This window comes from Mchenga conophoros, linkage group LG8, assembly GCF_057382185.1.
Source record: "Mchenga conophoros isolate Kocher_MC1m ecotype Shallow Benthic linkage group LG8, M_conophoros_male_GT1.1, whole genome shotgun sequence".
NCBI classification, from domain to species: domain Eukaryota; kingdom Metazoa; phylum Chordata; class Actinopteri; order Cichliformes; family Cichlidae; genus Mchenga; species Mchenga conophoros.
The window spans coordinates 103,865-114,511 of record NC_140533.1 but is presented as its reverse complement, the minus strand read 5'-3'; the positions used below and the strand labels follow the sequence as shown (position 1 = coordinate 114,511).

The 10,647-nt window shown below is 46.1% G+C and overlaps 1 protein-coding gene across 1 annotated transcript; it reads right to left on the bottom strand.

Annotated features, from left to right (window-relative positions):
• Positions 1-1,203: 1,203 nt before the first annotated feature.
• Positions 1,204-8,630, bottom strand: LOC146567855 (uncharacterized). The gene is made up of 10 exons (XM_085283475.1): positions 8,606-8,630; positions 8,423-8,499; positions 7,250-7,448; positions 6,768-6,920; positions 6,458-6,537; positions 6,126-6,348; positions 5,203-5,303; positions 4,797-4,928; positions 4,413-4,515; positions 1,204-2,859 (listed from the first exon to the last, which is right to left on the bottom strand). The coding sequence occupies exons 1-10, from the start codon at positions 8,628-8,630 to the stop codon at positions 2,654-2,656; spliced, it is 1,299 nt and encodes a 432-aa protein (XP_085139601.1). The 3' UTR covers positions 1,204-2,653.
• Positions 8,631-10,647: the final 2,017 nt, after the last annotated feature.

Sequence of the window (10,647 nt, the reverse complement as noted above, 5' to 3'; positions counted from 1 at the left end):
GGCAACTTCTGGATGACAGGCGAAGCTGGCCAATCACGGAGCGAGGATGTGAGGCTTCGTCCAATCGCTGCAGACCTGCAGCCACTGTTGAGATAGGGTGATTAAAGGGCGGGACCCAACTGTGACGTAGCCAGGAGAGCTCGCGTGACTTGTCAGGGTTACTGGAGTTCACGGTTCAGTCGCATGATGGTGTAAGGAGCTGCTGACCTCCAGCTCCACCTATGGTCAGTACTCATCAGCTCCATCCAGCTCATCGGGACTTTGGCTCCTCAGCTGAGGTGAAGTGTCCTGTAATGGACCACAACAATCACACTCATCTACACAAAGCACACAGCTCACCAAAGCAGCCACACCGTGACCTGTGTGTCCCACCTGGAGCCTCAGAAGCCAGGGCAGGTCTCACACTGGAGCGTGTGCTTCGGTCCCTGCTGATCCAGTCTGCTTGCCAAATATCCTCAGGCAAGATTTACTCACACATCCATCGGAGTGTGTGAATGTGAGAAAAAACAGAAGAAAGTGCTTGTGTGAGTGTGTGACTGCTATATAAAAATAGGTGCATTCACCACGATGTAGGTCTGTGGATGGATGATAGCTCAGGTACAGCTCGTGTTGTCTGAAATAACTTCATGTCATACCCCACAGTAAAGCCTGTCTGTGGATCCTCAGGGCTGCATGACAAAGTGCCCTTGGGCAAAACGCTCAAGCTGAATCTGCATCCATGTGAGTGCTGCAGGCAGTGAGCGTGATACAAAGCACTCAGAGTACAGGTGTGTCTCGCTGTCACCCAGCATTCACCTGTGTGTCCCTATACCAGTGCTGCCACACATGATGTCCTGATGATGGTTCACTTTGTGTCGAAACACTTTGTGCACGCCCACACTTGTATTTCACAGATCAGCGTTTCCCAGGTTTTCCACAGATACTACGATAATATAATGAAAGTGAAGGGGACAGTCCCAAACAACACACAGTGGGTCAGTGTACAAAATTAGCAGTGTGTATCACCTGTTTGGTATCTGGGAATATCAGGAATAAAAGGACGGACTGACAAAGGTTTACTGAGAGGTGAGAGGAAATGTGGCAGGGTGACAGCTGATATCATATGGAGCATATGAAATATGGTCTCCAGCACTTATAAAATCTCTATTCCAGGGGAGAAATGCACTTCCTGTTTCTCCACAACAACATGTAACAGGAGTGGGTTTCTGAACCTGAGGAGAAACAGCAGCAGCTGCTCGTGTTTCAGAAAGAAGCTGCCTGTAGATTTGATCATGTGTCTGTTAAACCATGACGACAGTGTTTAGAGTTCACCAAAGCAAGTTGCTTTATTTACATGCAAACCTGTCAGTGATTGTTTCTGTCGCAGACACACCACTGTCTGCTCTGATTCACACCCACAGTGTACGCTGATGACCCAGCTGATCTCTGTGGTAAAGCAGATACTTTCTCGGGGATGAAGCATGTTTTGAAGCTGCTCGCGTGGAAGCCACCGTGGTCTGCTGCAACAGTGTTTGTGTGCGACTGTCCTCGTGTGCACAGAGACGGATGAACACCAGAGAGAATTACACACGACAGGACAAAACCTGAAACCTCCCACTAGAAGGACATGAAGATGTACTGAAGGACAACAAGACTGGAACAATGATGGGGACACATTTTAACTTTATAAAGGATTTATTCACGAGTACGTGATTTATGTTGGAGTTCTAACCCACTGATCAGTGTTACTTCCTCATGCTCCTCAGGTTGGTTCTTCGTCTTTCTGTGGATTCTGTTAGTTCACTTTTGTGACTCTAGTTTAGCTTCAGGTTTATTAGTTTCCTCCACGTGTCTCCATGTGTCTTTACCTTTTTGTCCATGGTTCGTCCGTCTTTGTGTCTGTGTCAGTGTTACGTTTCCTGTTTTATTTTGACAGTCCCTTACTGTGACTCTGTCCAGCTGTGTCCCCTGTGGTGTCCACTCTGCCTCGTCCCCTCGTGTGTGTTTAAGGCCTCGTGCTGTATGCTCCTGTGTGTTCTGTGTCTCTGTAGTTTCTTCAGTTATTGGATCTGACAGAGTGTGTGAGAGCGCAGCAATAAAGGTGTAACGCTCCTTAAAATCATGAATATTCCTCCCTGAAACTCTCACGTGGGTTCAACACGTTTGATTTCTGTTCAGGTTTTTGCTGGTCAGGGTTTGTTTTCTCCTTCTGCTGCGGTGCATATGTGCATGAAAACAATCACATCTTATTCAGTAACCTGTTTGTTGTATAGCTTCATTGTCGGTCAGTCATAGTTGTCCTGTTGTGTTATTCGAGTTCTGCTTCCTGCTCAGTTTGATGGACTGTGTGGTTCAGCTCCAGTTTCAGGTTTTTGGTCCCTTGAGTGTTTCTTATCCGTCCTGTCTCTGTCTCGATTGTCTCTGTCCTGCAGTGTTTTTGTCTTTGTGTTCATGTTTACTGTGAGTGTTCTTGTGTATGTGGCCTGTGTCCTCCTTTGCTGGTGTGTGTTTGCTGTTGTTTTCTGTCTGATTGTCTTCATTACATCCATCAGAGTCTCGTTCCCTTCCTTGTCCCACTCTTCTCTCTTTTTTGTGTTGTCCGTGATGCTCGTGTGTTACTCCCAGTGTGCCAGCTGCTGGGAGCTCTGGTCTGGGCTTGTCCTCAACATCCATCTCAGTCTTTAACATTGTAGTTTCTGATCTTGCTGATCCTGGCAGGGACTGCAGGTCTGTTGGTCTTGGTAGTGCTTGGCAGTGTTTTAGACTGGCTCCTGCTTTGCTGGACCTCAGTCTGGGGCTGGCTGGGAATCACACCACTACCATGCACCATCATCTGGACTCCAGAGCCACCAGACTGTCTGCTCCTGAGCCCACGTTCACCTTTTGGAGAGACAAAAGAAGTTGACTTACAACTGTTTCATTTGTTGAATTCAGATCCAAAAACACACTAACAGCAGCACAGGTCACTGCGATTCGCTGCAGTGACGTGTCGGTGCAGGTTGGTCCAGTGCAGCCTATTAATGCGTGCCATGTCTATGATCTATAAACTGTTCAAAGACATCATAACTCCCACGAGTTTCAACCAGCTGTTCATTACCTGGTTTGGTTACAGATGCTACAAGTGTATTTATGACATGTGTGCTCAGCTCAGCTAAAGTGATGCTTCCCATATATATATGTACCACATAATGCCTAAAATGAATAAAAGGATTCTGTTGCTGATTTTTATGCAGTTCTGTTGACAAACAACAACAACAGTACAAAGTTCAACCTCTCCCTGACTCGTGCTGCCATTCCCACCAGTCTGACGCCCTCCACCATCATTCCCATCCCCAAAACGACGTGAGACCTCACGTCTGTACTCACGAAGCACATCCCCATGACAGTGACACCAAAGGCAGACATTCATCATCATCACTGAAATGAGCTGTCAGGGCTGAACAGAAGGAAATAAACGGTAAGTGGACGCGTTCTTATTTAGCACTGTTCTGCTGTAACTGAGCACTCAGTGCTTTCTGCAATCTCATCCATCCACACAAGCACTTTAAGCACTTTCTATCTAACATTCACGGAGTAACTTGGGCCCAGCCTGTTGCCCAATGATATTTCACATGAAGACTGGAGACGACCTGCTGGATGGACAAGAAGATTTGTGGCTGTGGTCCGAGTTAGAGATGGTCTGTAGCTCGATGTGTCTGTACCTTCCTGTTCATCATGACCTCCTCTACCTGCTGAACCACCCAGAAACATTGGCTCAAATAAGTTTATTATGTCTATTTTTTTATGTTTAAGGACAACAGATGGAAATTAGCCTTTGGCTATAATCTGGCATGTTTACATTCATGTAATTGTTTTGTTTTTTTACATTTATGTTCATTAACATGCACTGTCCTAAATAAATAAATAATTAAATAAGTCATCAGTCTCAGAGTTCACTGTTGGATGTCGGTAAAGACAGAAGATAGACTCACGTTTCTCCCACAGTGGAACTGTACACAAGAAAGCAGCACTGTTGCTTTAACAGCTATCACAGACATCTCTAACTCATCCTTTATCAACACATCATTCAAACTTTGTGCTTTGTTTTTCTGGTTTCACAATTATTGACTGCTATGATGCCAATCACTGCAAGTCAGCTTTATCTGGTTGGGAAATTGTTCCCTGGAGCGCTGACAGAGACCAGGCCACACGTTGAGCAACAGCTGATCTGTCGCTGACTCACACTGGGAGCAGAGTTTGTTTTATTCCAGTAACATAGAGTAACTGTACTTATGATCACAAACGAGATACAAAATGAGATGAAATGAATGTTTGTGATGCTGGCTGTGAACTTGTTTTGTCTTCTGCTACAAACTGACACTCAGTGCTCTGACTACACTACAGTGATGTGCAAAGACTGCGAGTACAGCGCATCGTGGGGAGGATGTGGATACCTTCTGAGTCCGTAAGTCCACGATCCAGAGTGTCCCACAGCATCGTTAATGAGCACAGCGATTCATGCGACACAGTCCTGGACAAGTGCAGCTGTGAGCGTGTCTAAAGAAGAAGAAGAGTTATTTTACACTACGGCTGTGCGAATCACAGATTTACTCTTCTGATGTTTACTACTTCATTAATATATACACACAAATGTGTACTTGCATTTACAGTATGCAGCATTTTTCTAGTGTTACTGAACCCACACATTTAACCACAGGCCATTTAGGAACACCACTCAACATAACAAGCATGTTGGAGGAGAACACAGCCATCCAGGCAGGGAGTGAACAGGCCAGCTGGGCTTGGCAGTGCATTAATGCATTCTTCAAGGCTCTCACCTCAGACGTGTCTCTGGGTTTGAGCCCATGGCAAGTGTTTGCAGTCCCTTTGAAGAAAGCCTGGCTCTTTGTTGGTGGGATGTGCTGTTCAGCAGCAGCAGAAGCTCTCTGCATCAGTGCATATTGCAGCTCCTGATGGCACAAACACACCAACACTGTATCCGGTGCAGCACAGACACGGACGTGTTCTTATTAAAGTAAAGCACATACTTTCCCCTCAAGTAAAAACGTCAGATTTTTAATTTGAACACATTTGCACAAAGTGCCGCCTGCACTCATGTGTCAGTGTGATACTGAGGGATGGAGACCACGGCATTTGTATCCATTTCAAATGACATCTACAACAAAGTAACACATTCAAACCTCTGTAAACCTGCTGGAGAAGAGGACGAGGACGAGCAGATACCTGAGTGGTGAGCTGGTACTGCAGCTGTTCCACAGCAGAAAGGCGGCCATGGTGGTCTCCTAGTTTCTCTGTGGGGGTGTCCTTCTCCAGCCCCCCCGGTGCTGTTGGACACAGAGATATTTAAGGACCTCAGACTGCTTCATTTTTCATGAGTCTGTCTGTAAACACCACAGAATATATCATCCACCTGTGGAAACAAACACCACACATGCATGCTAATAATAGTCCATACGCGTAGAGTCTGAATCACTTTTCTTGTAACTTTTCCCACTGCAGCCCCACACAGTACTGCTGTGTCTGAATCCATCCAGTAATAAAACGTTCTCATGCAGTCGCTGCAGAACATTTGATATACGTGTGACTCCACAATCCTGGAACTCTAAATGCTTTTGCTGTCGTTTGCTGTCTCCTCAAAAAGGCCCTGAGTCGCTGTTTTACATTCCTAAAAGGAGGAAACAGCAGGAAAGCCCACGTCAGTGCCAACAGGAACTGAATAAAAGAAGGCTAACTGGTCAGGTGGAGTGATGTCAGACTGATCTGAGATGATGACGATCAGGTACGTGCTGTTCCTAACTGTGTGATTTCACCTGCAGTATCTGAACTCACAGGTGCTGGAATCACATTCCTTCTCTAAAGGAAACTTCATTATGTCCTTTATTACCTCCTTTAGCATACAATTAACCGGAGCATTCTTTACAACAGGAGAGTAAATAATCCCCACAATTCATAGCGGCACACCATCCGACTATTCTTAAGAGGAAAAGTGTGACTGTGCAGGTCCAGTTTGATTTTGTACTGCCAGCGTCTCAGTTTGTCCTTAAATTCATTTATGCTTCCAGTAAACTGGGCTGGGCTGCAGCCTCCCAGCACAGCCACCCTGCTGTGCTGTACCGGGGTGTGCAGTGACGGGTGTGTAACTCTACCCTGCCGTCCGTCGGCGGCGATCTGGGCACGGAGGCGGTTGCCCAGCGCTATCAGCTGCTGTTTCTCTCTGCTCAAACGGGCGATGCAGGACGCTGCCTGCTTCAGCCTGACGCGAAGGAGCTGGGGGTCATTTTTAGCAGGATGGACGCTCTTAAACACGCCACACATCAGAGCTGGTTTCACATACTTGCTGTCTCCTTGGAGCTGCTGCACCAGTGTCCTCTGAAAAGATGATGATGAAACCATTTTGTGCTTTCTAACAGTGATAGGTAGGGTTAAGCAGATCAGTGGCTCCACCTCCACTGACAGATCAATAAACCTCCTGTAGTACCTGCTGTGTGATGTCATTGGAAGCTGACTCCACACGTGTCACAGCGGGGCACCTGCCACGTTCATCCAGACACGAACCACCTGAGGACCCACGGCACAAATATGATGCAGTGATATGAGGGAGACAATGTGACCAACAAACGTCAAAGATACAGGTTTCAGTGACTGTGGAAGATGAACATGTTCAACAGCCACAAACACCTCTGCTGCTTAACGCCTTATGTTCCTCTCTATCATCTACTTACAGTGTTTGTGTTAGCTAACGTAATGTTTTGGGGTTATATGGAGGAAATTAACAGTATGAATAATACCAGCTTGATTTTCAGGCTGTGATCTGCCTGGATTGATGTGTTGTGGGTCCTCCATGGCTGAAGCCAGGCCTGACAGTCCTGTGACACCTCCTCGCTGCTCCTCGAGGTGCTTACCTGACAGGTGCACCTCCTGCTCCAGAGGCTGACGGGAGTCTGAGTCCAGTTTTACAGAGAAGGAGAAGGAGTGTTAAAGTTTAGCTTAACACTCAGATTATCCAAAGCTATTATTTTATACATTAAAATGAAAAACAGAAAACAAGTTCATGATAATTCTAAGCTTTTCTTTCTTACATGCGATGAGCAGAGTGTCTGTGGCTGTAAGTTCAACAAAAGCATGTTTAACAGAAGAATCAGCAGCAGTGATGTGGGTCACTGGGTCAAATCTATCTTAGCATGTGGAGCCCACTGAAAGGGTTTGCGTGTATAGTTTGTCACAGTGATGCAGAAACTCATCAAGGTTTGTATACAGAGCCAGACAGCACCTGCTGTGTTGCCTTTGGAGGCTGAAGATTCCTGATACGGAGGTTGCACTGGTGCCTCAGCATTAGGTAAGACTAGGAGATGGCCGAGACCTTCCATGTCCTTTCTCATCTGGGTAACCACAGCACGCAGGGCGCTGTTCTGCTCCTGTAGACGCCGGATCTCCACCGATGCCAGAGAATCCACCTTTGGAGTGAGACCCTGTGGATTTAGATGGTTTTATGTCGTGTAAGTGATGTTTCACAGGAAGAAGAACAGGAATTGGAAATTTGCATTATTGTGTGTTGAATGTTCAGATCAAAAATACACAAAACGATGAGACTGCAGGGACACCAACAACACAACAATAACTATAAATCTGCTTCCATCAGTACTGAACAGGACTATGCAGAGCTCTGTGCCGCTCTCAGACATGTGCATCACTGTACAGCTTTTTAACCATAATTATGCAAATTTATGGGTAACAAAATTACAAATGTTTTGAGCAAAGTGTATATTTATCCTAAATGTACCTGTAATACCTACAGCATGTTCTAATCACTCTAATAGGATATTATGGTCGACAGTATCGAACGCTGCACTGAGGTCTAGCAGGACAAGCACAGAGATGAGTCCACTGTCAGAGGCCATAAGAAGATCATTTGTAACCTTCACTAAAGCTGTTTCTGTGCTGTGATGAGCTCTGAAACCTGACTGAAACTCTTCAAATAAACCTCTGCAGATGATCTGTTAGCTGTTTGACAACTACTCTTTCAAGGATGTTTGATATGAAAGGAAGGTTGGAGATTGGCCTATAATTAGCTAAGACTGCTGGGTCTAGAAGATCCTCAGTCATCAGTGATGTACAGGACAGTAAATTACTGCCACCTTGTGGCCACAACAGAAATGAGCATCTGTGAAAGTCAACCCAGTACAGTGATTCTGACAGATGTCCCACTTTAATAATCACATGCACCCTCAGACGGTGTATTCAAACCCAGGACCTTCTTGCTGTGAGGTTAATCACTGCACCACCGTGCAGCCCTTCTATTAGCTTCTTGTATTCATCTGAAAGTCCCATCATCATAATGAGCCAGCATGTTGTAGGCAATGAGAGCACGGCAGAAATCAATAGCAAAACTACCGCTATCCAAGCCGAGCCACCGGTGTGGCTGAAACCCAGGGATCCAGCTCACCGGAGGCGGTCTCAGCGCTCCTGAAAGAGGTGTTTTGGCTTGACAGGGAAGTCCGCGTGGAAAGATTTCATCGTAGTCTGACTCAACGGAGACACGGGGATACCCCACAAGTTATCATTGCTAAATCAAACAGCAAAGGAGATGCCGTGGACATCCTCAGGAGTGTGCGCAGAGGTAAACTACTCTTCAACGGAAACCCAATCGCCATATTCCCCGACTACACGGCAGGGTGGCGAAAGTCAGGGCAGCTTTCACTGCGTGAGGAAGATACTCCACGATAGACTGGGAGTCCACATCCTGTACCCTGCCAGATTTCCTGTCTCTTACAACAACGTTGAAAAAGAGTTTGTGGATGCTGCCAAAGCCATGGATTATGTCAAGGAAAACATACTTTCTCCAGCAGGTGGTGAACTATGATGGTCTTATCTCCTGGACCAAGGTGGAAGGTAACTCGGAGTTCTTTACTTCAGTAAGCTACATCACAGAGCTTAGTTGCAAGTTGTGCAGGCCTGAGTTCCACTATTGTTCTAGCAGACAGCACTGAGACCTGTTGGTTGCACTGAGACTGCTCGCAGCAATTCTCCCCGAACTTCAGTTCATCATTTCATATGAAGTCATAAGTTATAATGTCAAAGGCCTCCACAGCCCCGTTAAAAGAGGTAACACTAGGTCAGCTACAAAGTTTCAATTGTCACATATGTCTGTGAAGGTTCTCAGTCATCCAGGTCATCGTAGGGGTGTATCTGGGATGATCAGGAAGAGGAGTACAGAAGTCTGGTGAGGAACTTTGTCGCATGGAGTCACACAAACCACCTGCAACTCAACACCTCAAAGACTAAGGAACTGGTTGTGGACTTCGGGAGGTCCAGAGAAGGTCCACTGCCGGTTCAGATAGAGGGGGAGGAGGTGGAGGTGGTCAACAAGTACAAGTACCTCGGGCTGTGGGTGGACAATAAACTGGACTGGTCATGCAACACAGAGCACCTGTATAAAAAAGCCCAAAGCCGACTGTACTTCCTCAGGAGGCTGAGGTCTTTTAACATCTGCAGGAAGCTCCTGAGGATGTTTTACCAGTCGGTGGTTGCTGGAGTACTTTTCTATGCTGTGGTGTGCTGGGGGAGCAGCACAGCAAAGAAGGACTCATCCAGGCTGGAGAAACTGATCAGGAGGGCTAGCTCTGTGGTCGGCATGAAGCTGGACACTCTGGTGACAGTGGCAGAGAAAAGGACATTAAAGAAACTGATGGGCATTATGGACAATGCTGGGCATCCTCTGCACACGGCCATAAACAACCAGAAGAGTCTGTTCAGTGACAGGTTGCTTCTCCCCAAGACAAGAACTAACAGACTTAAAAACTCCTTTGTCCCACACGCCATCAGACTGTTTAACTCCTCTCTGGAGGGGAGAGGGAGGGGAGACAGGAGGACAAAGGAGGGGGGAACAACTAAGCTGTAGTGCCTCTTCACCTCACTGTACAATACCTTGTGCAATACTTTTTGTAAATAGTCAACAGTGCAATAGACTCAATACTTGAAATGTGCAATTCACTTGTATTTTTATTTTTTATTCCTATTTATTCTATTTATCCCCTTTGTATATTTTATTTATATTTGTCTCTGTATTTATATATGTGTGTGTGTGTGTGTGTGTGTGTGTGTGTGTGTGTGTATATATATATATAACAGTTCTGTAACTGTAACTTCGGTCGTTGCTGTGCTTTTTTTGGAAGTCGAATTTCCCAGAGGAACCCACCCGAGGGATTAATAAAGTTCTATCTTATCTTATCTTATCTTATCTTAGTCAAAGGAGCTTGCAAAGAAAAGCGTCTGGACTTCTTTAAGTTACTTGAAGACGTTTCACCTCTCATCCGAGAAGCTTCTTCAGTTCTAAGGTCAAATGGTGGAGAGTCCCAGATATAAACCTAGTGGGAGTTTCCCCCCACAGAGGGACAAAAGGACCCCTGATGATCCTCTAATCGCCTGAGCCAAGGTGTGAAACTGGGTGTGGGTCCCAATCAGCCAGAGTTTCGGGTGTGTTCATTGTGAAACCTGGCCCCACCTTATCATGCGAATTCCTGCGGTCAGATGGCCCAGGATGTGAGTGGGCGTTAAGGCGTCTGGGAAGGATCTCAAAACTGGATTATAGATGGCAGAGAGTTGGTGTCGTAAACCCCGCCTCTGTTCAAAGATGGTCGCTCACAGTGGACGTAGATGCTTCTTTCACTC